We start from the raw sequence: 27868 nt of genomic DNA on the forward strand, positions 1-27868 counted from the left end.
GCGACCAGATGGCCTAGATGATTGTATTGGATTTTGAAGTTGGGCGGTCATTGTGACCAGATGGCCCAGATGACTGTATTGGACTTCGCAATCGGGCGGTCGTTGCGACCAGATAGCCCAGATGACTGTATTGGATTTCATAGTCGGGCAGTCAATGCGACCAGATGGCCCAGATGACTATGGAAGACTTCTCAGGCGGTCGTAGTGACTAGATGGCCTTGAGGATAGTCTGAGCAGTTTCCCTCGGGAATCAAATGGCTCGACACGGTTTCGATGAAACTACACTGGACAATCCATGAATAGGAGGATCATTACTTGTGCACTGCATATTGATGTATGTTTGAATTTCTTTGACTTTGTGTGCTGTTTTCGATGTGTGGACAATGCTTGGATTTATGGCATGTGATAGTCCACTGAGCTCTAGACTACGTGGCTTGTACTTGGAATACCCAGTTGACGCGAATGATGCATACTTGTTTGTTGACTAGCTTCTGACTAGTTTTTGCAGAAGGTAAGTATGCATTTATTATATCCAACACATGTGACAGGCCATGAAGATGTACCATCAAGAACAAGCCATTAGTCAAAGATAAGGCATTGAGATGTTGCCAGATGAGCAGATGACACCACAGATATGGGGAAAGACCAAATGCACAAGCTCACCAGATGGGGCTAGTACCTTGAAATATATGGCGGTACATGATGTACTTGGAACACATGGATATACATAGAACATATGGATGTGCTTGGAACACTCTTATGATCTCATGGTGTGTTTCCTTGAGCTTCTCCATTGTGTGTGTGTGATTGCATTTTTGCAACCGTGTTTCCAACAACTCCAGTGTCACGCCATACGCAAGCTATACCCTCCATTGGTCTTTGTCACCATTTGGCCGCCCAAGTGATGACATCAGACACTAGAATGATGACGTCCATGCTTCAAGTCTTTAAGCTCTGGATTTGAACCCTTGGGTTGTGGGCTGGCTCCTGTGGTGGCTAGGACTTATGTCCTGAGCCTGGGTCTAGTATGGACACGGGATTCCTGTAGGTAGGGGACTCTTTGTCTTCGGCCGGAGTAGCTGTGGGATACAAGCTACATGATTGGGAGATTGTGCTTTCAAATTGTACATTGCATTTCCTGTTTGCGAGCGTGTCGAATGTTTTTACATGAACTGTTTGGTTTGCCTGCATGGCTTGTGTGGGTTGGGGATGCCTGCCCATGAACTGTGCACGTGAAACTGTCTTTTGACTGAATAGGTGGTAATTATGGGTTTTACTCCTTAGTTTATTTAAAAGCTTTGTTATGTTATAAAGTGACTTTGCAGGTTCACAACCACTTATATAAGTGGTGGACATTTCGTAAAGAGGCTGGAGTTTTTATCGTGTGTCCGGCTAAAGGACAAAGAAGGGCTTTATGAAACTCTTTTTGATCATTGGCCTTGTTTAATTAAGTGCTAATCTTTTTCATTATCCAATCATGTGTGTTTATTTGCTATGATCCACCATAGCCTAGCCTAGATTTGTGTTTACCAACACTCCTTTCACGCATATATTGCTCCCTTTGCTCGAGAGTTAGGCCTTTTGTACCCGCTCTTCTTCTCGGACTTAGCTTCAGCTTTAGAGCCCCTTTTGGCATCATTTACATCGCTTTTAAGTGGCTGTCCACCATCTTGCAGGTTTGGGATTACCAGTTATGTTCTCTCAATAGCTCCAAGGGTCCCCTCCTGACTAGGCTTCAATAGCTTTGAACGTAAGTTATTAAGCCAACAACACGAATCAAAATGCAAGTGACATTAGCTAGAGGTTTTCCATGTGAAGAGAGTCGGCGAGAAGAAAGTTTGTAGCTCAAACTTTTTAGTTATTTTTTGGTTCATTCTACAATGTCAAAATAACCAATTAATTTATCATCAAACTTAAAATGCATTTTTACATCACAAATGGTATGTATGCAGATGGTCCAGCAGAGGATTTATATGGAATTTTCATCAACAGAGTCCGCCGAGAGCGTGGAGAGGAGCTTGCCCTTAATGTCAAGGGGTGCTTATTCTGCTCATTTGTGACCTTTTTTCAAACAGTGAAGTTTCTAAAAGCTTGCGTGTAATCTTAAAAAGCAGGCTCATACACTCTCTTTGTTATTAAAAAACAAATTTTTTCTTTTGTGAACAAAGTGCTGTTTAGTTACTGACCTGGACCATAAAATCTACAAAGCCATAATATCATCTTACTGGTCATGCCAGGTCTGACTGGCCAAGATTTGGTTGGGTAAACTTTATGGATGTCATTCATGATACTTCCAACGTTGTGATGAAATAGGCTTACAAAATGGGTACCACCACCTGTGAAGATGACACGAGCATATGTTGAGGGAAACATTGATCGGTCTCGAAAGCGGATGGATGTCAAGACTTTGGACATGCTTCAGTTCCATTGGTATGTTTAAAACCAGCCTTCATTAAAAAAAAAAAAATTAATTCTTATAAAACCAGCCTTCATACACATGCCTGTGCGTGCAGCACGCACACACGCACCACAATTGCCTGTTCTTAGACATGTGTGCACGCGCACGTGCACACACCACAATTGACTGTTCTTAGACATGTGGTTTATGCAAGTGCACACCTGTGTAAACCCACCCTTTACAGTTAATGTAGTGTCTTAAAAGCCATGTTTGTAGCCATATGTAACCAGTTCGATTCATATGTGTTTAGAGCAGGTGGGAATACTCAGATCGTGGGTACTTAGATGCATTGAAGCATCTAACAGACCTTAAAGAGGAAGGCAAGCTAACGTTTCTTTATCTTCCTTTTCTTTGAGAAAGCAAAAGAAAATTGTGTTGTATCACTTTCACAAAAAGGACATCTTGATACAGAGTTCTACACATACTATTGGGCACTGATGACGATAGTGGGGATGTCGTAGTATCTAGCCCATACTATGCATAATGGAGTTAATAGTTATGTAGTCTTGTGGGTTGACTACCATGAGTATATAACATGCACGTTATGCATAAAGCACTATGCAAGCCACGCTAGTCTAAACTAAACCATACCCCGGCACTATGCATTAAGCATGCATGCATAGATTAAGCTCTATGCATAGAGCTTAATGCATGCATAGAGGTCTATGCATAGATATCTATGCATTATGAATGCATGCATAGAGATTAATCTATGCATCAAGCTCTATAAATAGAGCTTAATGCATAGATTAAGCTTTATGATTAAAGAGAGGATAAAAAGATAAGAAAGAGAGGAAAGCACTTCTCTCTTTTTGGTGATTCAGCCGTATTAGCGGGGCATGCAGATTTCACATTGTGAAGTTCTCGTTCGAGTTGCGGCCAGTTAATATTGTGCTTATTCTTTCTATCTTTAGCGGTGCATTTGCCCTATCAACTACTTATTTGCTGTACTAGTAGTCTAGTTCTTTCTCTTTGCTACTTCCCTTAGTGCTAGGCTTCATTATGGCTGAGTCCCTGTCACCAATTGGCCGACCATTTGGTCCATCTCCAGTTTTTGCGTCTCGTTCACTTGAGGCCAGGCCAGTGTCTCATGTGAAGAGGCCAGTATTTTGCTGACATGGACGGGAGCCAGACTGGTGCCACCCGTGTGTTAGCAGGATGGTGTCGTATGGACGGGAGCCAGATCAGTGCCACCCGTGTATGACCTGGACTGTGTTCGACCCATCAGATTGTCACGCCATGGAAGAGCCAGTATTTGTGCCGTGTTTTGCCTATGGGACTGTCACACTATAGGGAGACTCGTGCCTGGAACTGTGTCTTACCTATGGGACTGTCACTCCATAGGAAGACCAGGTTTTTATGTTTTTATTGTCGTGCTAGTTTTGTGCCGACAGATATTTTGTACTTGTTCCATGAACGCGAGATATGTCCATGTTACTATTTGCACATGCACACATATTTTGCATGTTTGAAACTGTTTTCGCATGACATGTATTTGTGTGTTTGCCTGCTTGACGTGTTACTTACTGAGCGGGGACGCTTGCCAGTGAGTCGTGAAGTCTGCCCTGTATTCTGACAAGTTTTGGTGCATGTGAACAGGTGGTAAGTATGTCACACTTGTTGTTTTAATGTTTTATATTCTTACCCTTTAATTTATAAGGTTAGGTGTTCACATTTATTTAAAAGTGGGCACCCACTTAGGGGCCAAGGTGGGGAGCCCCACTTTTAAGTGAGTGTGGGGGTGGGCATGGTCACCTACCCCCACTAGTTCCCCCACATGCATGCGTGGGTATCACTAAAGTTAAACCCCCACTTTAATTTTATAAAAAAAAAGGCTTTCACCTTCTTACGTAGAGAACCGGCGACCACCATCTCTGCGCATGTTTCCTAAGGCGGCTATTGAATCTGCTGCACATACTCTCTCAGTCGGCTGCATACTCCACGCCATCTTCTCCTCATGTTGAAGCCAGGCGGCTGTTTGCAGCAACCAAACGGCTGCCTAAACTGAAGCTGGCAGCTGCGTTGATTCCCCAGCAGGCTGCCCTTTTCACCAGGCGACTCTACCAGCCAACTGTACTCTGCACACAGGTGGCTCCACCTCCAGCGGGCTGCCCTCTCCAGCAGTTTATGCATGTTTTACCCGACCAGCAGACTCCGCCTGTTTCCTGCAGGCATCTACACCATCTCCTCTTCGAAGCCAGGTGGCTGTGTGCTCCATCTACAGCAAACAGCTGCGCATACTCCACCTCCTCTCCTGCGGGCAGCTGTGCCATCTCAACAAGGTGGTTGCTCCTTCTGTCCAGCAGGCTGCAAGTGACTGTGCACTCCATCTCCAATCAGGCAAGAGGTTGTGCACTCCATCTCCAATCAGCAGCCAGGTCTCCCTCTCTCCTCCCTTGCAAGTGGATGTTTCTCTCTCACAGCAGGCGGCTGTGCCCTTTATGGTGGTACTTGTCTTGGTGATTCTACACGAAGCAACTATTTCTTCAACAAGGGTGGCTTCATATTCTACACAAATACCACAAGTATTGGTTTTCTATCAACCATTTACAAGTAAGTGAATTTCAGATTCCAGTAAAGTATTTTATGTTTAAATCTGTTAAAGGATTCATCCCTCTACGGCCACACCCGTTCGGTGCCGGGTTGTCCAAGCTTTACTGGAGAACCTCGGTCCAAAGGTGCTGAGATCGGGAGAGCCAGGCGTTAGTACGAGAGCGCCTGTTTGTGCGTGGTCTCGGAACACCAGTGAGGTGCTCTCCGCGGAGTCCAGTGAAAGCACAGGACCGTAGAAATTGGACCACACTAGTGGTCGTTCTGCTTCGAGCTTCTACATCGAAATTCGAGCCTACTTGTTTGGTACTGTTTTCATATGTACATGGACATTATCTGGTTCTTGGAACCCATGGAGCATTGTATTCATTAAATACTCCCAATAAATATATTATATATTGAGGGGGGGGTCGGCCCGTTCCGGCCCCAGTGTTGGTGTCCATCTTTCCATTTCATTTCATTTAAATTTCAAGTTGTTTTAAAGTTGTCCATTTCAAATTTGTGGTTTTAAAGTTGTGCTATTAAGCGTGTGGGTGTCCAACGGAGTCTTTCCCACTTGACGGGATCGGTTTCATTGGTATCAGAGCACGGTTGTTTCCCTCTTCCTAGTGGGGAAACGAACCTGTGTACTGGACATCCCGCTTTTAGCAAACTTAAAACACAATGGACAGCCAAGGCAACCCTTTGGAAGTGCCAAATTCGAGGGGTCCATCTAGTGCTTCTCGTGGGTCTGATGCCCTGCGTGGTAGGCACAAGCCCCTTGAAAGGGTTATGGATAGTGAATCCAAGGGTCAACTGTCTCCAGGAAAGACAGTTATGCTTGAACAAGAGCCTGATGCTATGAGGGCTGAAATGGAACATATGAGAAAACTTTTGCAGGCTCAAGAGCAAGAGTTAAAGTTTTTGCATGAAGATCCCCATCTGCAAAGTGCTATTGAAGCCAGGAAGGCTGATGCTATGGTTGATGTAACTTTTGAATCAATGGCTCGTGAAGTGGGCAAGAAACCAAGGGAGTTGGCACTTGCCTATCTCCTTCGCAAAGGTGATATCAAAGAGGGGGATGACGGAGAGCTGAAATTCAGAAATCCACCTCGTTTGAAGCATGGAGATCCCGCATCCCAAAGGCTGAAATCTTTTATGCAAAAGGAAGAGGTGACTGTCACCTCTCGACATGCATCCTCTCCCCAAGGCACTAAGCCTGACAGATATATGTATGCCAGTGCTCATGGAGGGCATGAAAGTCACATGCATGCAAGCCATGTACTCATGGTGACAGGTTTGCTTCCAGAAAAATTTTGCCTTCTGAGTTGTCTCATGGAGAGACCATGCCATATGCAGGTAAGTCACATGCATCTGAGTTTCGAGTTCGTGGAGCACATGCCACCGTGTCCCATGAAGCTTCTATGACGGCCCATGGAGCCCATGCAGACAAGGCTGCCCCGTTGGATAAGGGGAAAAGAAAAAGAGAAGACCATGAGCCTCATGCCAGGAAGCTCAAGGAATTCAAAGCAGGTGATAAATCTGTCAAATTTGATGTCTTTCATGGTGAACATGATGCTTCTAAGGTGTTAGCATTTGTGGCACAGTTCGACATTGCTTTTAGCGATGAGGATTTCACAGAAAAGTCAAAGGTGCGCCATGCTAGCATGTTTTTGAAAGGGACCGCTGCTCATTGGTGGATCACTGAAAAGATCACCAAGGATCCCATCTCTACTTGGAAGGAATTCAAAGATAGATTTTATGCTCAGTTCTTGCCACCCAATGCAGAGCAAACTCTCACTCAAAAGTGGGACAGGCTGGAACAAAAAGATAATGAGAGTGTGCAACAGTATGTTAACAAATTTTGGAAAGTGTTGCTGGAAGTGACTCCCTTTATGCAAATCACTGAGGATGAAAGAAAGAGGAAGTTTCGTTCTGGATTGCAACCTGCATATAGATCGGGTATTGAATTGCACCCGAAACATACGTTGCAACAACTCACAGCTTCTGCCCTTGCTACAGAGCAATTGGTGCTCAAGATTAAGTAGGATCAAGGAGGTTCCAAGGGGAAGGACAAGGCTGCCCCAAATCAGCAAAAGGGTGGACAGCCACCTAAAAAGAACTTCCGGGAGCCTTACAAGGGTGGTAAAGCTGAAAATAACACATCTAAAGAATAGGGCCCAAGGAAGAACAAATTCGGCTTAACCCCAGAGCAAAGAGAGCAATATGCCAAGGATGGAAAATGCTTTTCTTGTGGTAGCAAAGACCACATGTTTCGACAATGCCCAGATCGCAAACCAAAGCACGAGGACAAGCACACCAAAGCTAATGTACATGCAGTTCCTGATGTGCAAGGAAATACAGGTCATGATGCAAAAGAGCGTATGGTTTGCAAGGCTTGGGGGCAAATCAAGGATCAGCCCGCACTTTTCATGTTTGATGACTGTGCAACTGACAATTTCATCTCTATGCAAATGGCAGCTGCATTGGGTATTGAGGTTGAAAACATGGGACCTCAGATTAAAGCCGAAGCTGCATTTATTGGTAAAGAGGTGCAGGTTACCCCTTTGATTGGGAAGTTGCGTATTCATATCCAGGGCTACCTTGATAATGAGCATTTCCTAGTTGCTCCACTGAATGGATGTGATGTATTGTTGGGCAAGCCGTGGCACCATAGGCTTGAGCCCCGCAAAGACTACAAGTCTAATATGATTTCTTTTATGCATAAAGGCCGCATGCACTTTATTGATGTTGGCAAAGAAGGGGATTCCATCCCACTTGTATCACACATCCAAATTAATAAAGCAATGAAAAAGAGTCTTTCAGCGTACTTGGTTTTTGTGCGTGATAGTCTTGTGCCAAATCATCAAAATGTAGATGCTATGTCTAATGATAGGCTGAATTTTCTTAATACATTCAACGACTGTTTTGCTGACTCGTTGCCAGGTGAATTACCTCCCCAAAGGCCCGAAGATCACCGCATAGATCTTGTGCTAGGTAGTTCTCCACCCAACAAACCCGCATACCGAGTGAGTGCTGCACAACAAGAAGAAATCATGAAGCAGGTAAACGAGCTTTTAGAGAAAGGTTTGGTTCAGCCCAGTTCCTCACCTTACTGCTCTCCTGTGCTTCTTGTTCAAAAGAAGGACGGATCATTCCGTATGTGTGTAGACTATAGAGCTTTGAACAAGCTTACCATCAAGAACAGATTTCCTATTCCACGTATTGATGATATCTTGGATAAGCTTGATGGCTCAGCTTGCTTTAGCAGACTTGATTTGAAGAGTGGTTATCACCAGATACGCGTGGTGCCACAAGATGTCCATAAGACTGCATTCAGGACAGCCTTCGGATTATATGAATTCTTGGTAATGCCTTTTGGTCTCACCAATGCTCCTGCTACTTTTAATCGTATGATGGATAGGATATTCCGACCCCATCGCAAGTTTACAGGAGTCTTCTTTGATGATATCTTGGTTTTCTCCAAGAATGAGCAGGAACACAGAACTCATTTGGTCACAGTGTTCGAAGAGTTGCGGAAGCATAAACTTTTCGTCAATGCCAAGAAAAGTGAGTTTTTCCTTTCAGAGATTCATTATCTGGGACATATTGTATCCAAGGATGGAGTTACAATGGATCCTGCAAAGATAGAGACCATTCGGAATTGGCCCGAATTGCAAAACGTACATCAAGTACGTAGTTTTCTGGGATTATGTTCGTATTACAGGCGTTTCATAAAGCATTTTGCTATGATTGCCACTCCTCTACATGATCTCACGAAGAAGAAAACTGCTTTCAAATGGACTTCAAAGGAACAGGATGCTTTCTTGCAGCTCAAGCATGCGATCATATGTGGTCCAGTATTGATTGTTCCTGACTTGCACAAGTCATTCATGGTTGAATGTGATGCTTGTGGTGATTGCTTAGGAGCTGTCCTAAATCAAGAAGGGCATGCAGTTGCATACGAGAGCCGTCGTTTGCATGATGCTGAGCTTCATATGGATATCTATGAGAAAGAGCTCTTGGCTGTAATTCACGCCTTAAAGATTTGGAAACACTACCTTCTTGGGGCTGAATTTGTAGTCAAGACAGATCATCAAAGCTTGAGATACTTTCTATCTCAAACCAAGCTTTCAGAGAAGCAGATGAGAATGGCAAATTTTCTTTCCATGTTTCATTTTCAGATTGTGCATACTCCAAGAAAGAAAAATGTGGTGGCCGATGCACTATCTAGGAGGCCTTATGTTGCTGCAGTCTCAGTGGCCTCTCATGGAGACTTATCTGCTATGAGAGATTTGTATCATTTGGATGCTGATTTTTGCCATATATGGACTGATTTGATGGCTGGTCATTCACATGCCTCTTATGTTATCAATGAGGGTTATCTCATGAAGGATAATTGCCTATGTGTGGTGAAGGATTTGCGTCCAAAGGTTATGGACGAATGTCACGCTCCACCTTATGCTGGTCATAGAGGTATTATGCCTACTACTCGCATGATTCAGAGGTATTTCTTTTGGCCAAGCATGCGCAAAGACATTGAGGCTTATGTGTGTGCATGTATTACTTGCCAAAAGGTGAAATTTGATAGGCAAAAGCCTCCAGGTTTGCTTCAGCCATTGCCTATTCCCTCGCAACCTTGGGAAAGTATCACGATGGATTTTATTATGGATTTGCCTAGATCCCAGCATGGGAATGATGCTATTTGGACTATTGTGGACAGGTTTAGCAAGCAAGCTCACTTCTTGCCCGTCAAGAAAACCATCAAAGCTGATCATATGGTAAAGCTTTTTCTTGCTAATATTTTCAAGCATCATGGTATGCCTAAATCCATTGTTGGGGATAGAGATCCCAGGACTACAAGCCTATTTTGGAGGGCTTTGTTTGATAATATGGGTACTAAACTTGAGTTTTCATCAGCTTATCATCCCCAAACGGATGGCCAAAGTGAAGCTGCAAATTCGGCCGTGTTGGATTTGTTGAAGTGTTATGTGGCAGATCAAAAGAGTGCATGGGAGAAGTATCTTCCACTTGTTGAGTTTGCCTACAACAATACGATCCATGCTTCCACGGGCAAGGCTCCGTTTGAGATTATTTATGGCAGAGTGGTCTTGCCACCCATCCTTCGAACAAAGGATGAGATATTTGCAGCTGATGAATATGTTCATGACTTGGATGTTGCCTTTGGTCAGGTGCGGACAGCCATTGCAAGATCTCAGGATAAGCATAAAATGGCTGCTGACAAGCATAGAAGGGACATGGAAGTCAAAGAAGGTGATTGGGTATTGCTGAAATTTGAGAAGGCTAGGCTTCGAAAGAGGCCAGGACGAGAAGGATCATATCCTAAGCTTTCTCCTCGCTATTATGGACCCTTCAACCTGATTCAGAAGATCAATGAAGTGTCCTACAGGCTTGCTTTACCTAGTCATTGGAAGATTCACAATGCTTTTCATGTGAGTCTATTTCGGAAATATGTGGGGCCAGATCCTGATGAGCCTGTCACAGAAGATCCGCCAGAGATTGAAGAGCTTGAGGAGATCCTCCAGCCAGAACAGATTGTTTTTCACAAGGAGCGAAAGCTACCTGCAGGAAAGCTTTCCAGGAGATACCTTGTGAAGTTTAAGAATTATTTGCCTATTGATGCCAAATGGGTAAACGAGGATTATTTTGCAGATTATCCGCAATTGTTGCAGGGATATCTTGAGGCTTTTAAGTTGAGGTCAACTCTTTAGAAGCCCAGGGGGATGTCACCAATTGGCCGACCATTTGGTCCATCTCCAGTTTTTGCGTCTCGTTCACTTGAGGCCAGGCCAGTGTCTCATGTGAAGAGGCCAGTATTTTGCTGACATGGACGGGAGCCAGACTGGTGCCACCCGTGTTAGCAAGATGGTGTCGTATGGACGGGAGCCAGATCAGTGCCACCCGTGTATGACCTGGACTGTGTTCGACCCATGGGATTGTCATGCCATGGAAGAGCCAGTATTTGTGCCGTGTTTTGCCTATGGGACTGTCACACTATAGGGAGACTGTACTCTGCACACAGGTGGCTCCACCTCCAGCGGGCTGCCCTCTCCAGCAGTTTATGCATGTTTTACCCGACCAGCAGACTCCGCCTGTTTCCTGCAGGCATCTACACCATCTCCTCTTCGAAGCCAGGTGGCTGTGTGCTAATACTCCCAATAAATATATTATATATTGAGGGGGGGGTCGGCCCGTTCCGGCCCGAGTGCTGGTGTCCATCTTTCCATTTCATTTCATTTAAATTTCAAGTTGTTTTAAAGTTGTCCATTTCAAATTTGTGGTTTTAAAGTTGTGCTATTAAGCGTGTGGGTGTCCAACGGAGTCTTTCCCACTTGACGGGATCGGTTTCAGTCCCCTGCCCTGCATCTCCGGAGGTTTGACAGAAACTCAGAATGAAGGGCTTTGTGTGAGTATATGCTCTTATGTGTGTGTGTGTGTGTGGAGTGCGTGTGTGAGAGCATATCTTGATACAGAGTTCTACACCTACTATTAGGCACTGATGACGGTAGTGAGGATGTCATAGTATCTAGTCCATACTATGCATAATGGAGTTGATAGTTATATAGTCTTGTGGGTTGACTACCATGAGTATATAACATGTACGTTCCTAAAAGGTGAATTTGGGCATGTTCTTGGATTCATCTAGGTATATAATTCAGCCGTATTAGCGGACATGTAGATTTCACATTGTGAAGTTTTCGTCCGAGTTGCGGCCAGTTGATATTGTGCTTATTCTTTCAGTAAAGCTTTAATAGCTTTATTAACATGATTAAGACTTAATTAATGAACATAAGACAAATACTGCAAGAAAAGACTGAGTTGTTTGCATTGAGACAGGGGCCTTTCTTAAATAGAGGTTGAAAGGGTACAAGTGAAGAGACACATCCCTGGGAAGGGGTGTGACTCTTGAATCAATGGTTATGTCCTTTGGACTTAGGGTGGTGTCTTTTAATGAATAGACATGTCCTTTGGTAGTGACCCATGTGTAAGGGTGTGACTCTTCACAGGTGTCCTTTCAGTTAATAAGGGATTAAGGAGTAATTAAGGAGAGATTAAGAAAGTTAGTCAAAATCGTGACATTCCCTCCCATTTAAAATAAGACTCCGGCTAATAATAGATGGTTGTCTTTGAAAGAATTCCCGAAGAAGTTATGGATATTCTTGTAAGTCTTCATCACTTTGCGAAGTAGAGTTGGAATCATCAAGATCTCTCCATTTAACCAAAAATTCTGTAGTGAGCTTATGTCGTGTTTCTTTCTGTCTGACATCAAGAATTGTCTCTGGAATTGAGAGAGTGTGTTCATCTTCAATTTTTTGGAATATAATCCAAAATATCTGAAACTGCAAAATCACCGTCCACAAACTTCTTGAGCCAAGAAATATGGAAAGTTGGATGAATTCTACTCCAAGAAGGCGGTAACTCCAACTTTTTTTTTTTCCCGAGAAAAGATCCTTTCATTAGTTATAAAAAATCACCCACTGGGCTACAAAACCCCTCTCTTGCTCATAAGAAGGCAGAGCAGAGATGCAATCAAGGCAGCTAGGGAGACTCTCCCTCTTTTGCTCCTCTGGAGGAAGATAACCTCCAGTAATGCCTGCTTTAGCCTTTTCATCAGGGGTTTTCTTAGGTTCTTTATCCTTTTTACCCCCTGAATTGGAGCTATTACTGCTGTCCTTCTTAGCATCTTTAGAAGATGCGTTACCTTTCCCTGTCTGTGCAGCTGATTGCTGCTGCTGGGGTTTGGTACTGGACTGAGATGCCTGCTTGGGCTTGCCCCTGTTGTGCTTCATTTCTTCATTCTGAGCGAGAGTCAGAGCCCGGTCATATGTACTTGGTTCAAAGTTACGAACTGTGAACCGAATGTTGGAGTCCAATCCACGAATGAATTGCTCCATCTTGGCCTGCTCAGATAACCCTAACTGCTGTGCTAAAGTAATAACCTTACCGGAAAACTGAAGCACTAGGGATCCGTGCTGTCTGAGTCCATAGAACTCGTCTTTCAGACCGGTCATGTACTGGGGCGGGAGAAATCTGGTCTTCAGGTCATGGACAAAGATGTCCCAGTCAAAGGCTGTGACACGTGTGGCCTGGTCAGTATGAATACTAGACCAATGCTGCCACCAAGTGACTGCCTCACCAGTGAGATGGGGAGCCGCTAAGTGGACTTTGTCTTGTGGGTCTGTGATCCTAGCTAATGGAAAATGAGCATTAAATTGATGAACAAATTGATTAACTGAAGAATGATCACACTTACCATCATACTTGCTGAAATTCGGTTGACTGCGAATGATGGTGGTTGATGCTGCTGCGGGATGCTGGCTGGTGACACCTATGACTGGGGAGATTGAGGAGAGCTGCTGATACCTCAAGTGTATGGCCTCCTTTTCCCGTTGGTGTTCGAGTAACATACGTTCTCGATCAAGCTCACGTTGGTGTTCCCGAGCGGTGAGTTCAGCCTGACGCCGGTCTTCGTCGATCCTGCGTTGGGCTTCCTCATAGTCCCGTCTTTCTTCTTTTTCTCTTCGCCTTCGGGCCTCGTCCTCTCTCCTTTGTTGTTCCATCTGAAAGAAGAGGGAGATGTAGTCGGGTGCTGCTGGAGGTGTAGATGCTGCTGCCTCCAAGAGTTGGAGACGCTCCATGAGTAGCTGGTTCTGAGCTCTAAGAAGAGCTATGGTGTCTGCTGTAGGCGGAAGAACAAGGTCTCCTTCGGGGGAGACGTCTTCCGGCTGATGAGTACTCTCTCCTGTAGACATGATGCTGAAGTCGGTGGTCGTGCCGGAACGCAATCTAACCATCCAAGGATGCCCCCACGCTAGGATACGGTGTGTGTGGACTATCTGAATCTGATACCAATGTGATATGCAGCGGAAGTCTTTGTATTGGTTGATCCTGTCACACAATATGCTCACACCGTCTTCTGTATCCTGAGTTTCGTGAGTTTAGCAATCCATTTCATTTACTTCAAACTTTAAAGAGTTGAGAGAGAGATAGATGAGAACTGTACACCAGATTGGGTCCCGAATTACCCACTGAAGGGCCCCCTATCCTGATAACGAGATAGTATTTGCTTTATTACTTTAGAGAGAATGACTTTGGACTGTAGATAAGCCGAACGCAAGATCTCGGAGGATCGGAGAGCGGCTGATCTGTACACTGCTGTAGAAACACCTCAATGACTTGATCTCGAGCCTATGCACTCCTCCCAAGGGCATGAGGAAGGGCTGCACACCTGAGGCTCAAAGAAGAAGAAGGTGGACTGTTCTACACACTGTTAGAATGCTGAAAACACATATGAATGCTGTGTTACCTTCACCAGATGACTGCTGAATGTGTGGATGATGCACAGAATGCTGGACACTGATGCAAACAACTGTTTCAGGGCTGGAAACTGCTGTAGACTGTTGCTTCAGGGCTGGAATCTGCTGTGGACAGAAATGCTGAGCTGTGGGGAGGGCTGTGGACTGAAACGCATGAGCAACAGGGGACTGCAGGGCTGCTGTACGGCTGGAACAGAAACGCAGCACTGCTGCTGTACTGCTGTGCAAAAACGCAGGTGTATACAGGCTGCAAACTGGCGTTGAACTGAAGGTGAAGGGTATGCTGAATCTGGGCCTGAACTGAGTGCTGAATTCAGGGCTGAATGCAAGCACCTAGGGCTGAATGAAGCTAGGGTTTCTCAAGGGACTGGAGAAGCAAGCTTAGGGGCTCTAGGGTTGGATTAGTCTTGGGCTGAAAGCAAGAGAGAGGAGAGCTCTTAGCACAATGAAGACTGAATGAGCAAAAGAGGCTCTAGGCAAGCCTATTTATACTAACTGGAGGTTGGTCATTTAATAAAGTTAATATTTATAAATGCCCAATAATGCAAATAATGATAAATAAATACTAATAAATATGGGAAAAATACCAGATAAATCCCAGTAAATTCCCTAAGGCTTTGGGGATGTTCTAAATGATGCACAGGCATATGTATGCATATTATGCAAGATGCAGAGTGCTTTCTGATGCAAACCCTAAGGCTTCTACTGACTCTACATGCATGAATGATTCTCTCCAAGTGGGTTAAGGGACTTGACTGACTGACTGACCCACTAAGGCTGAGGAATGACCTACGTAGCTCGTGCCTGACTTATCTTGGACTGAGGATGTACAATGGGGTCACGGCGTACGACAAATATCATCCTACTGGGTTCTAAAACTGTACAAATGTTGCACTTCTGATGATGAGCCATCTTGTCACCATGCACTGAGTGCAGAGTGCATGTGACATTCCCTCTTGATTAGCTTGGCGGCAGGTTCATGGCTTCCAAATAGTCCGCCAATAACTGGGGGTACTCCTGGAAGAACTCCTCGTCGAGCCATACGGCTTCGTGGGTGCCTCGATCTCGGAATTTCGTATAGAACTGACGAATCCGTCGACCGGAACCATGCTTCCATCGATGAAGAAGGATCTGCTCAGGCTCAATAACTTCTGTCTCGTCTACCACGTCTGGCTGCTGTTCATCTGAAACATCAAACACTTCTGGACCAACATATGGTTTTAGCCAAGAAACATGGAAAACATCATGCATTGTCCAACTGGTAGGCAACTTTAACTTCATTGAGACATAGAAAGATGAAAATTATTTATTCTTTTTTTGAATATGCAGGATGTCTTCATTCATCAATTCTTCTAGTGATGAGTCCCTTCGTGTTCGAAATTGACACAGAGACGGTTCTTGTAGAACAACCAACCGTTCTGTACTGAATAGTGGCCAGGCTCAGAAGTGAGGGCCAAACTATACTGAGTACCAAACTCAGGGGAGTCGACATATTGGTCCTTCATACTATCCAAGTCCTTCCCCGTGATTTCGAGAATGGTAGCTTCTTGGACTGCCAGGATACTGGACTTTCGACTGAGAGCATCTGCTACTGGGTTATGCTTACCAGGGATGTATTCAATCATACCTCCAAACTGTTGGAAGATTTGACTCCACCTGGCCTGTCGATCACTCCCCGGGGCACTTGGCATAGTCTGAAGCCACTTAAGTGCTTGGTGGTCTGTTTTCACTGTGAAAGCCTGTCCATAAAGAAAAGGCTTCCAATGTTTGAGCGCTGTGATCACACCCAAAAGCTCTTTGTCATATACCGAATAATTCTTTTCGGCGACATCCAACTTTCTGCTGTAATATGCCACGGGTCTATTGTCCTGCTGGAGGACTGCACCTATGGCTACATTGCTGGCATCTGTGATGACCTCGAAAGGTTCGTCCCATGATGCTAACTTTAATACAGGTGCTTCTGAGGCAGCTTTCTGGAGTGCACGGAATGCATCAAGTGCCTTACCTGTAACTGAGACTTTCTGCTTGTGAGTCTTCACCCCCTTGAGCAAGTCGGTAAGAGGTGCTGCAAGGTTGGAAAACTGATGGACATGGGTACTATAGGCCTGACAAAGACCTACGAATGAACGGATTTCTTGGGCGGTCTTAGGAATGTCCCAATCTAAGATCTCCTGAACCTTTGATGGGTCCAGTCTAATCCCATCGGAACCAATGATGTAGCCCAAATACTGAACTTCCTTAACACCAAAGATAGACTTTTTGGCGTTTATGTAGAGCTGATTATCTCGCAAGAGTTGCAAGACTTTCTCCACATCTTTCTCATGCTGCTCCGCAGTGGCTGAGAAGACTAGTATGTCATCAAGGAAGGGAGGGGATGTCAGGAACCAAAACTCTGACCGAAGGCAGGCCAGCTGCTCTAGCCACCACTGAAGCTGCTGTGGGGCCAGTCTCAAGCACCGAGCCCACCAATGATCCTATCCTAGAAAGGAGCGGAAGGTACTCGCGGCGAAGTCCAGGAAAGCAAACTGTAACATGGAATAGGCGCTCTCCCTGCTCGGCCCGCTCTGCTGGGTCAAAGTCATGCTGCCAAGGTCTGAAGAAGGCCCGAGCGCCCCTAATGTCAAGGGGACTCATGGCTAGGACCTGGGCCACGCTCTGGGCTGTCTCGAACTCAATCTGGTAGTGTCCGCGGCCCAGTAACTGAACGTCCAGGATCTTGTCCACATCTGCAAGAAGGCGGGCTTGGAGAAGATCCCGGATCTCCCCTCTGTTGGGGCGGGTGTCAACTATACGGCAGATGGTGGAATGTGCCTGGAGGCGTTTCACCTCTGCGGTGAGGCTCGCTTCCTCTTTTGGCGAAAGAGAAAGCTTGATGGGGGTATCCTCAGGGGCGGGCGAGGGGGTTGCGGAAGAGTCCCTCTGAGGTGGGGCGGGAGGAGTCTCCATCAGAGTCTGAAGCTGAGTCAAGGGTGAAGCGATAAATGGGGGGTCCTGCAAGAGCCAAGCTACACGAAAAAAAATTTCGGAGCGGGGAGGGGAGGAGAGGGAAGGGCGGAAAAAACAAAAAAAAAAAACAGAGGGGAAGGGGCGGAGGATAGAGGGGAAGGGACGGAAGACAGAGGAGGGGCGAAAGGTAGAGGCGGAGAAGGCGGGGGGGGCAGCGGGGAATGAAAGGGGGGGCGGGGACAGGTAGGGGGGGCGGGACGCGGAGGAAGGGGGGGAGCGAGGGGCGCGAATGAGACTGGGGCAGGTGGGCAGGGGGCGACGGGCGTGAAAAGGGAGGGCGGAGGGCGCGAGACACACAGGGGCGCGGAGGGGGGGGTGCGACAGGCGGGGAGACGCTAAGTCACGAGGGCGGGGAGGGGGGGGGGCGAGCAGGCGGCAGCCCGAGCAGGGTGAGGGGCGAAGGCTTCAGCGAGCAGTAGTTAAGGTTGTTTTTTCGCTAGCCGTCTCTACTGGCTGGTAACTCCAACTTATAACTGAGAGATGAGTTCTTCTTAATAATACGAAAGGGTCCATAATATCTTGGGCGAAGCTTTAAGAAGATTGATTTCACTGTCTTGTATCAATGAGGGGCAATATGTAATAATACCAAGTCTCCTTCTTGAAATTCAATGTGATGGCAATGCTTATTAGCTGGGCGTTGATATTGCTCTTGGACGCTGACCATCTTATCCTTAATCTGTAATAGAGTATCTTGCATTTCCTGAATGAGTTGGTCTGCTAAAGCCACTTTATGTTGAAGAACAAAGTTGGCAGGAAGAAGGGGAGTATGGCCATAAGCTGCTTGAAAAGGTGCTGAATGATAAGAATTATTATAAGCAAATTCCACCAAAGGTAAATATTCTTCCCATGAAGCTAATCGAGACAGAACATAATGACGCAACATTTCTTCCAGAATCTGATTAACTCGTTCCGTTTGTCCATCTGTCTGTGAATGATAAGCAGAGCTAAAGAGTAAATTTGTACCAAGAGACAATCCATGAAGTTTGAAGATATATTGTATGAACAGTATTGCAATATTTAAAGCCTGGGCTGCTTTCTTGCACGGAATGAAATGTGCCATTTTAGAAAATCTGTCATCCACCACAAGAATCTGTGTATTGCCTTTAGAAGAACGTGGCAATGAAGTGATAAAATCCAAACTAATACTTTCCCAGCGTTCATGGGGAACTGAAAGTGGTTGAAGAAGACCAGCTAGGACTTATATGCTAGCTTTCATACGTTGGCACGAGAGACATGCTGTAACAAACTTAATAACATCTTGCTTCATTTGAGGCCAATAGTATGTAGCTGTCAAAAGACGATACGTCTTGTTGATGCCTACGTGTGCAGCATAAGTGATCTCATGATATTCTTTCACCAATACTCTTCGAACATTAGTATCATGAGGTACACAAATACGGTCCTGATAATATAATAAACCATCCACTATTGTATATGCTCCATAAATCTTCAAGTCGGAAGGAGTTGCATTCTGAGAATTGAGAAATCGGAATGCATTTCCAAAATCACGATCCTTTGAATAACGGTCCTTGAAACTTTGAGGTATATCCATTTCAACTATAGAAATAGCCAAGACCGAAGCTGGCGGCGTACGACTGAGGGCATCCGCAACCACATTGGTAAGACCAGGAACATACTCAATTGTCATCTGAAAATTCGCTAAGAATTCGACCCAACGCGCTTGCCTAGCATTCATAACTGGCTGCGTGAAGATACATTTTAAAGAATGATGATCTGTTTTCACCACTGAATTTGTACCAAGGAGATAATGTTTCCATGCACGATAGGCATGAACAATAGCCAAAAATTCCTTGTCATATACCGGGTATCTTACTTGAATTGCAGAGTGCTTATGACTGTCAAACATAATAGCACGTCCTTGTTGCATCAAGACGGCACCAGTGGCAATATCAGAAGTATCCGTGTAAACATCAAAGGGGAGAGTAGGGTCAGGAATAGCCATGACAGGAGTTGTTGTCAAAGCTATCATGTTAAAGTCACAGCCCATGCACACTAAAAACCCTATTGCACCTAAATCCAGAAGTCAGTGTGGTCTTTTGTCCCGTTGTCATGGCCCTGTGAAAATGGAACAACACAAGTGTGGGCATGGTGGTTGCTGAGTCAAAATATCAAATGATTCACATGTGGGGTGCCCGGACAGAGATAATGATGTGTGGACATCCCTAGGTGTGAAGGGGGGAACTAGAACATTAGTATTTTAATGTTTTATGAATGGTTGCCCCTAGGTCTTAGTGGCTCCTAGGGAACTTTAATATTTATTAAAGTTGGGGCCCTAGGACAAGTATGGGGAGGGGGCAACTCCACTTTTGGAGTGCATGCTTCTCTCTCTTCTTTCTCTCTCTTCTTTTTGGAAAGGCGTGTAGCATACGTGCTGTTGGGAAGCGTGGAGAGCAAGAGGGAACTAGTCGGCTGCTGCAGAATTTTGATTGCTGAAAACTGTGTGAGAAAAACAGGTCGTACACATCCGTACAGCTGCAGGTACAATTGTACGACTGCAGGTACATGCAGCGCTGTTAGGAATCTGTTAGTGGCTGTTGCAGGCGGCTGCTGTTCTTGGTACAGGCCGTACAGTACTGTACGATTGCAGTACAGTGTACGGACAGATTTGGAGTAGGCGGCGCTGGACAGTACAAGTGCAGGGTGTGTGCAGGCGCAGACCAGTCCAGCAGATACACACGCACGTGCAGCTGGAACTGTTGCAGTTCTGTCCATACTGGTACAGACAGAGCCGTACAGCTCTAGACGGTACTTTTCTTGATACAGGCGGCGTTTTCTTGGTACAGTCGGTGCAGCATCAAAGGGCTGCAGGTTCAGCATTGAGGTGGATGCAGAGAGGAAGGTACAGACAGGTACTCCCACACGTGTGAAGCAGAGTTGTTGAAACAAGCGTGCAAGTACAGACTAGTACAACTCCTTCCTCTGGTGCAGATCCACGAGCTGATTTTGGTAAGCTCTGAGTTTGTTCATCTATCTCTCTTTCCGTTGCCTTATGTCTGTTGCATATTTGAGCTATCTGGCCCCTTGTGAGAGGAGGGGTATGGCAGATTGAAAAGGGTGGAGACAGAGATTGAACAGTGAATGTATGTTTGTGCTGAGAAGTTGAATCATGTGTATGAGATATGCCAGATGTATGCTCATGGCTACCCTGCTAAATGGTCTTGGCTGATTAGAGGGAGGCACAGAGTGTTGCTTTGAGATACAGATCTGTGTGTGTGAATCCTCTGTGCTAAGAGGTATTGTGGGCTGTCAGATTGGACATACAGGTGTATTCTCTTGGCTGATTTTGTTGTACTCAGCCTTTCATACTTTTGAAATTGAATAAAGAAATACCGCAAGGGTCGCCAAACTTTGGGGCCAACAGGTGTCGCTTTGTTTTCAGATTTGGGCACTCTAGCTCCAATCTATTATGTTTTCATATCTAGACTACAAGTGGAAGGGTGATTGCTAGTCCACCGCACTTTGGTTTCTACCAGAGGCCGGTTTCAAGGTTCCGTTGCCGGGACCAATCATCAACTTTCTGAAGGGGGTGAGCTCGTGGTTGTCTCGAGAAAAGTCATCGCTGAAAAATTCAGCAAGCATGTCTGATACAGAGGATGAGTACTTCTATCATGAAGAGGAAGAGCAAGAGACTTCTCCTGAGAGAAATGCATCTGAGGATATTTTTGCAGGAGAACAGGCTGCAGATGATGATCCTTATGAGGATGTAACACAGCCAGAAGATGTGCTTGGTAAAGAGGATGATGATGCTCGGTTTAAAGATCGATTGGCTGGTGTTATGGATGTATTTATGCAGCTCACACAAAGTGAGAAGTTTGCTGAATTTATGAGATCCCGTACAGAGCCCGAGAAGAAGAAGAAGAAGGTTCGTTCTAAGAACCTTCCTCAGGGTCATAGTGGTGCCATCCCACAGGATCCATCTTTTGGCCAGTTTCCGAACATGCAGCATGCTTATGGTGCTAACTCTCAGAGTTCCTTCTTTGGACAGCCATCAATTCCTCAGCAGAATATGCATCCAGGTTATTTCGGTGGTGGCTCGGTGTTCCAATCTATGACTGGGGGTTATCCTCAGGGAGGCATGGGTATGCACGGGCCTTTTGGAGCTAATTTTCAGCCTGGTATGCAGGGGAATATGTATGGTGGTATGCAGTCCGGTATGCAAGGAAATATGTTTGGAGGCATGCAACCTGGAATGCAATGCAATATGTATGGTGGCATGCAGCCAGGTATGCATAATGGAATGTTTGGAAACATGGCTGGAATGTATGGTATGCCAGGTGTGGGAATGGGTAATGTTGACCCAATGATGGGCATGAATGTTGGGGGCAGCAATCTTGCAAAGCCACTTCCATATGATAATCTAACGCCTATGGGAAAGGCGAAGGATTACAAGGAAGGGGGAGCTGCAGTGAAGTTTGATACATTCAGTGGGGCCAAAGATAGACTTAAAGCACTCACCTTTTTACAGCAGTTTGATGCTGCTTTTTCTGGTGGGAATTACACAGAGTCCTCTAAGGTGAGGAAAGCTGCCACTTTTTCTCAAGGGCAATGCTTTGCAGTGGTGGTCTACTCTTCTTTTGCAGGGCATAGCACCCACTACTTGGGTACAATTTAAACAGGTTTTCTCTTCCGTATGGCTTACATCTACATTTGAGGTGGATGTTATGACTGCATGGCACAAGTTAGATGCTTCAAAATGTGACAATTTGGAAGATTATAACAAGAAGTTTTGGGAAGCTTTACTCCCAGTGACTTCTTACCGTGCAGTGCCTTTGTCTGAGCAGGTAGAGAAGTATTGTTGTGGGCTGCCCAAAGAGGTGCGAGATTATTGTATCAAGACAAGAGTAACGAACATGTCACAGATGATTGAAAATGCTATGACAGCTAATGCGTTACGCATTGGAGGATCATCTGGGTTTAAAGGCAGTAAGAACTTGAGCAAGAAAGCTGAAAAATTTGGGCATGCTTCTCGTGATGCTAAAGGGTCTTCAGAGACAAAGTATAAGAAGTTGCCAATGCCCAAGAGGACTTCTGAGGAAAGAGAGGCTTTGAGAGATGCTCGGAAATGTTTTTACTGTATAGAAGAGGGACATATGTCATTTAATTGTCCCAAGAGAAAGTCCCAAAAGGACTCTGACAATAAAGGAGAGCCCAAGTCAAAGAAACCAAAGCCTTCTGCAGGGTTAGTTCCTGATCTTGTGGGGGAACATCCAGGTGGTGAAGAGACAGAGTTGTGCAGGGCATGGGGCAAAGTGAGAGATCAGAATGCCTTGATATTCTTTGACACAGGTGCTAGAGCCAACTTCATTTCACCAGATTTGGCTGGCCGATTGGGGATTCATGCAGAGGAGATGGGGCCATTACATGAGGCTAATATGGCTTGTCCAGGGTATGCAGAACCCGTTACTCCTATCATTGGGAAGCTCAGGCTTCATTTGCAGGGTTATGTGGACAACGAAGAGTTCTTCATCATGCCACTTGATGGCTGTGATGTTTTGTAGGGTATGCCTTGGTGCCACAGAGTACCTGCGGTGGTGGACACATACAATAGGAAAATCATTCTGACTCATAGAGGGAAAGAACACGTATTGGATGTAAAACTCAAAGAGGAATCTGTTCCTATTGTATCTGCTTCGGCGATTTCATCAATAATGAAAAAGCATCTTTTTGCGTACTTGATTTATGTAAAGGATGCACAAGATGATGAGTCTAAGTCTAATTTGTCTATGTTAGATAAGGACAGGACTGATTTCTTATGTGGGTTCCAAGATTGTTTTTCCGAGTCATTGCCAGGAGAACTTCCTCCTGAGAGGCCAGAAGATCATGCCATTGATCTAATTCCTGGTAGTACTCCACCGAATAGACCGCCGTACCGTGTTAGTGCAGCCCAACAGGAAGAGATTATGAGTCAGGTGCAGGAGCTTTTGAAGAAAGGGTTGATACAGCCTAGCTCATCACCCTTTTGCTCACCTGTACTCTTGGTGCAAAAGAAGGATGGTTCTTGGCGCATGTGTATTGACTACAAGGCGTTGAACAAGAACACCATCAAGAATCGATTCTCCATACCGAGGATCGATGACATTTTGGATCGCTTACAGGGCTCCACAGTCTTTAGTCGCATTGACTTGAAAAGCGGGTATCATCAGATACGAATTAGACCCGAGGATGTGCATAAGACAACATTTCGAACCACGTTTGGGTTGTATGAGTTTTTGGTTATGCCCTTTGGTTTGACAAATGCACGTGCCACATTTAATAGAATGATGGACAGGATTTTTAGACCTCATAGAGCGTTTGTGGGCACATTCTTTGATGATATGATTATGCATTCACAAATTGAGGACGAGCATAGAAGGCATTTGGCCATTGTGTTTGCAGAACTCAGGAACCATAGGCTGGTTGTTAATGGCAAGAAGATCCAGCAAAGGTGGAAGCAATTCTTAATTGGCCAGATTTGAGAACCGTGCATGATGTACGCAGCTTTCTAGGATTGTGTTCCTATTACAGGCGTTACATACGGTACTTTGCTGAAATTGCTTCGCCTCTTCATGCCTTGACAAAGAAGGCAACTCCGTTTAGATAGGCTGATCGAGAAATTACAGCATTCAAAAAGCTCAAAGAAAAGCTTACTTCGGATCCAGTATTGGTGTTACCGGACCTCCGAAAGGCTTTTGTTGTCCAGTGTGATGCATGCGGAAGTAGCATTGGTGCAGTTCTCATGCAAGAGGGACATGTGATAGCCTATGAGAGTAGAATATTGCAAGATGCCGAGAAGCATTTACAGGTCTATGAGAAAGAGATGTTGGCTGTAATTCACGCTCTTTCTACATGGAAACACTACTTGCTTGGGGCTGATTTCACTGTGCAGACAGATCATCAGACCTTGTGTTATTTCCTCACGCAAACTAAGCTTTCAGAGAAGCATATGCGTTGGGCAAACTTTTTGTCTATGTTTCACTTCCAGATTGTGCATGTGGAAGGCAAAAAGAATGTAGTGGCAGATGCTTTGTCACGCAAGCCACAGGTCTCTGCAGTTTCACTTGCTTATCATCATGAGCTTGATGAAATGAAAGAGCAGTATGCCCATGATGAGGACTTTGAAAAGTTGTATGATCAGATGTCTGAGGGTCAGCGGCATGAGCATTTCACTCTCAGAGATGGGTTTCTATTGATGCATGGCAGATTGTGTGTTACCAGGCCATTGCGACTCAAGGTTATGATTGAAAGTCATGCTCCACCGTATGCAGGTCATAGAGGTATTGACGCCACGGTAAAAGCAGTGGAGACTTTCTTTTATTGGCCAACCTTGAGAAGAGATGTTGATGCCTTTGTGAGGCAATGCATCGTATGTCAGAAGGTAAAGTTTGACCGTCAAAAGACACCAGGGTTATTACAGCCTTTACCTATTCTAGATAGACCTTGGGAGAGCATTGCCATGGATTTTATATTTGATCTTCCACGGACACAAACGGGCAATGATGGCATTTGGACTATCATATGCAGGTTCAGTAAGCAGGCTCATTTCATTCCCGTGCGTAAGACGATCAAAGTGGATCATCTGGTGAAGTTGTTCATGGCGAACATCTTCAAGTATCATGGCTTGCCTACGTCTATCATTAGTGACCGTGATCCACGGATGACGAGTTTGTTTTGGAGAGGATTGTTTGACAACATGGGTACAACTCTCAAGTTTTCATCGTCATTTCATCCACAAACAGATGGTCAGTCAGAAGAGGCTAACTCTACAGTGTTGGATCTTCTCAAGTGTTATGTGTCAGAGCATAAGCAACAATGGGAAAAGTATCTTTCTTTGGTGGAGTTTGCATATAACAACACTGTTCATACCTCGACAGGCAAGGCGCCTTTTGAGATTGTGGAAGGAGGGAAGAAGGTACCACCCATTTTGCATACAAAGGATAAGATCTTTGAGGCTGATCAGTATGTGGAAAACATGGATGAAGCTTATCGGAGAGTTATGTTGGCACTCCAGAAAACTCAGCAGAAGCAAAAGAAAGCCGCAGACCTTCACAGACGTGTTTTAGAGTTTGCATTGGGTGATTGGGTTCTTTTGCGCTTTGAAAAGGCTAGACTCAAGAAGATGAAGGGTAAAGAGCGCTTATTCCCTAAGTTGAGCATGCGTTATTATGGGCCTTTTCAGGTATTGGAAAAGATTGGTGAGGTAGCCTATCGATTGAAGCTACCAGATCACTGGAGGATTCACAATGCTTTTCACGTGAGTCTCCTTAGACCTTTCCGTGGGGATGTGCCTGAGGATGAATCAGATGAGTCTCAGCCGGAAGTTGAGGAACTTGATGAGGTTCTGATTCCAGAGCAGATACTGGCACATAAGGAAAGAAAGGTACGAGGTAAAGTTTCCCGTCGCTATCTTGTGAAGTTCAAGAACTATTCACCGATGGATGCGAAGTGGATGGAGGAAGGTGACTTAACAGATTCACCTCAGGTTTTGCAGCTTTATCTTGATGCCTTTGAGTTAGAGCCGACTCTTGTTGTGGCTCATTCAGGTTCAGCAGAGCATGGGTCTGGAGCATTACCTGATGCTCAAGAGGGGGGTAGCACCTCCACTCCCTTGATACAGACAGACTCAGATGACATCTAGAGGTCGCTTGGTGCAGTTTTTATCTCACCCGAAGGTACTGAGGCTGACAGTACATCTGTTTATGGGACTTCTATGATATATGTGTACTAGTCACATGGGATATTGTGGTTGTGTATGGTTCACAGTGGTATACAACTTGGACTATTACTACGCCATTGGTTTGCAGTGAATGATGTTACATGTGCATGGCATAGAGAGATTGGGACGCTGATCTTGCCATAATGTATATTTCACTTTGGATATTTTGCTGTATCACCAGAATGCAATCGAGGACGCTTGCCATTTTTCAAGAGGGGGTTATGTCATGGCCCTGTGAAAATGGAACAGCACAAGTGTGGGCATGCTGGTTGCTGAGTCAAAATATCAAATGATTCACATGTGGGGTGCCCGGACAGAGATAATGATGTGTGGACATCCCTAGGTGTGAAGGGGGGAACTAGAACATTAGTATTTTAATGTTTTATGAATGGTTGCCCCTAGGCCTTAGTGGCTCCTAGGGAACTTTAATATTTATTAAAGTTGGGGCCCTAGGACAAGTATGGGGAGGGGGCAATTCCACTTTTGGAGTGCATGCTTCTCTCTCTTCTTTCTCTCTCTTCTTTTTGGAAAGGCGTGTAGCATACGTGCTGTTGGGAAGCGTGGAGAGCAAGAGGGAACTAGTCGGCTGCTGTAGAATTCTGATTGCTGAAAACTGTGTGAGAAAAACAGGTCGTACACATCCGTACAGCTGCAGGTACAACTGTACGACTGCAGGTACAGGCAGCGCTGTTAGGAATCTGTACTGTGGCTTGCAGGCGGCTGCTGTTCTTGGTACAAGCCGTACAGTACTGTACGACTGCAGTACAGTGTACGGACAGGTTTGGAGTAGGCGACGCTGGACAGTACAAGTGCAGGGTGTGTGCAGGCGTAGACCAGTCCAGCAGATACACACGCACGTGCAGCTGGAACTGCTGCATTTCTGTCCATACTGGTACAGACAGAGCCGTACAGCTCCAGACGATACTTTTCTTGATACAGGTGGCGTTTTCTTGGTACAGTCGGTGCAGCATCAAAGGGCTGCAGGTTCAGCATTGAGGTGGATGCAGAGAGGAAGGTACAGACAGGTACTCCCACACGTGTGAAGCAGAGTTATTGAAACAAGCGTGCAAGTACAGACTAGTACAACTCCTTCCTCTGGTGCAGATCCACGAGCTGATTTTGGTAAGCTCTGAGTTTGTTCATCTATCTCTCTTTCCGTTGCCTTATGTCTGTTGCAGATTTGAGCTATCTGGCCCCTTGTGAGAGGAGGGGTATGGCAGATTGAAAAGGGTGGAGACAGAGATTGAACAGTGAATGTATGTTTGTGCTGAGATGTTGAATCATGTGCATGAGATATGCTAGATGTATGCTTATGGCTGCCCTTCTAAATGGTCTTGGCTGATCAGAGGGAGGCACAGAGTGTTGCTTTGAGACACAGATCTGTGTGTGTGAATCCTCTGTGCTAAGAGGTATTGTGGGCTGTCAGATTGGACATACAGGTGTATTCTCTTGGCTGATTTTGTTGTACTCAGCCTTTCATACTTTTGAAATTGAATAAAGAAATACCGCAAGGGGCGCCAAACTTTGGGGCCAACAGGTGTCGCTTTGTTTTCAGATTTGGGCACTCTAGCTCCAATCTATTTTGTTTTCATATCTAGACTACAAGTGGAAGGGTGACTGCTAGTCCACTGCACTTTGGTTTCTACCAGAGGCCGGTTTCACCCGTTGGGGACGTAAATTTGATGAGGCGTTAATCTTCAGATTTATTGCAATAAACTAAGCCTAAATCGCTATTGCATGTTACATTGGTATTAGAGCTTTAAGCTTTGATAAGAAAAGGTGCTGATTTTTTTTTTCACTTGGTCAATGAAAGTCCTCAGGTAT

The 27868-nt window shown here is 45.2% G+C and overlaps 1 protein-coding gene across 1 annotated transcript in view; it reads left to right on the forward strand.

The window, feature by feature from the left end:
- LOC147626591 (putative oxidoreductase At1g06690, chloroplastic) overlaps positions 1-27868 on the forward strand; it is a 67255-nt gene that overhangs the window by 8537 nt on the left and 30850 nt on the right. Inside the window, exons 2-4 of the mRNA XM_086816650.1 lie at positions 1953-2037; positions 2314-2430; positions 2714-2778. Coding sequence (XP_086672776.1) covers positions 1953-2037; positions 2314-2430; positions 2714-2778 — 267 coding nt within the window. The remainder of the gene's footprint in view (positions 1-1952; positions 2038-2313; positions 2431-2713; positions 2779-27868) is intronic.

This window comes from Cibotium barometz, chromosome 22 (genome assembly GCF_041138505.1).
Source record: "Cibotium barometz isolate CiBa-2024 chromosome 22, ASM4113850v1, whole genome shotgun sequence".
Classification (NCBI taxonomy): domain Eukaryota; kingdom Viridiplantae; phylum Streptophyta; class Polypodiopsida; order Cyatheales; family Cibotiaceae; genus Cibotium; species Cibotium barometz.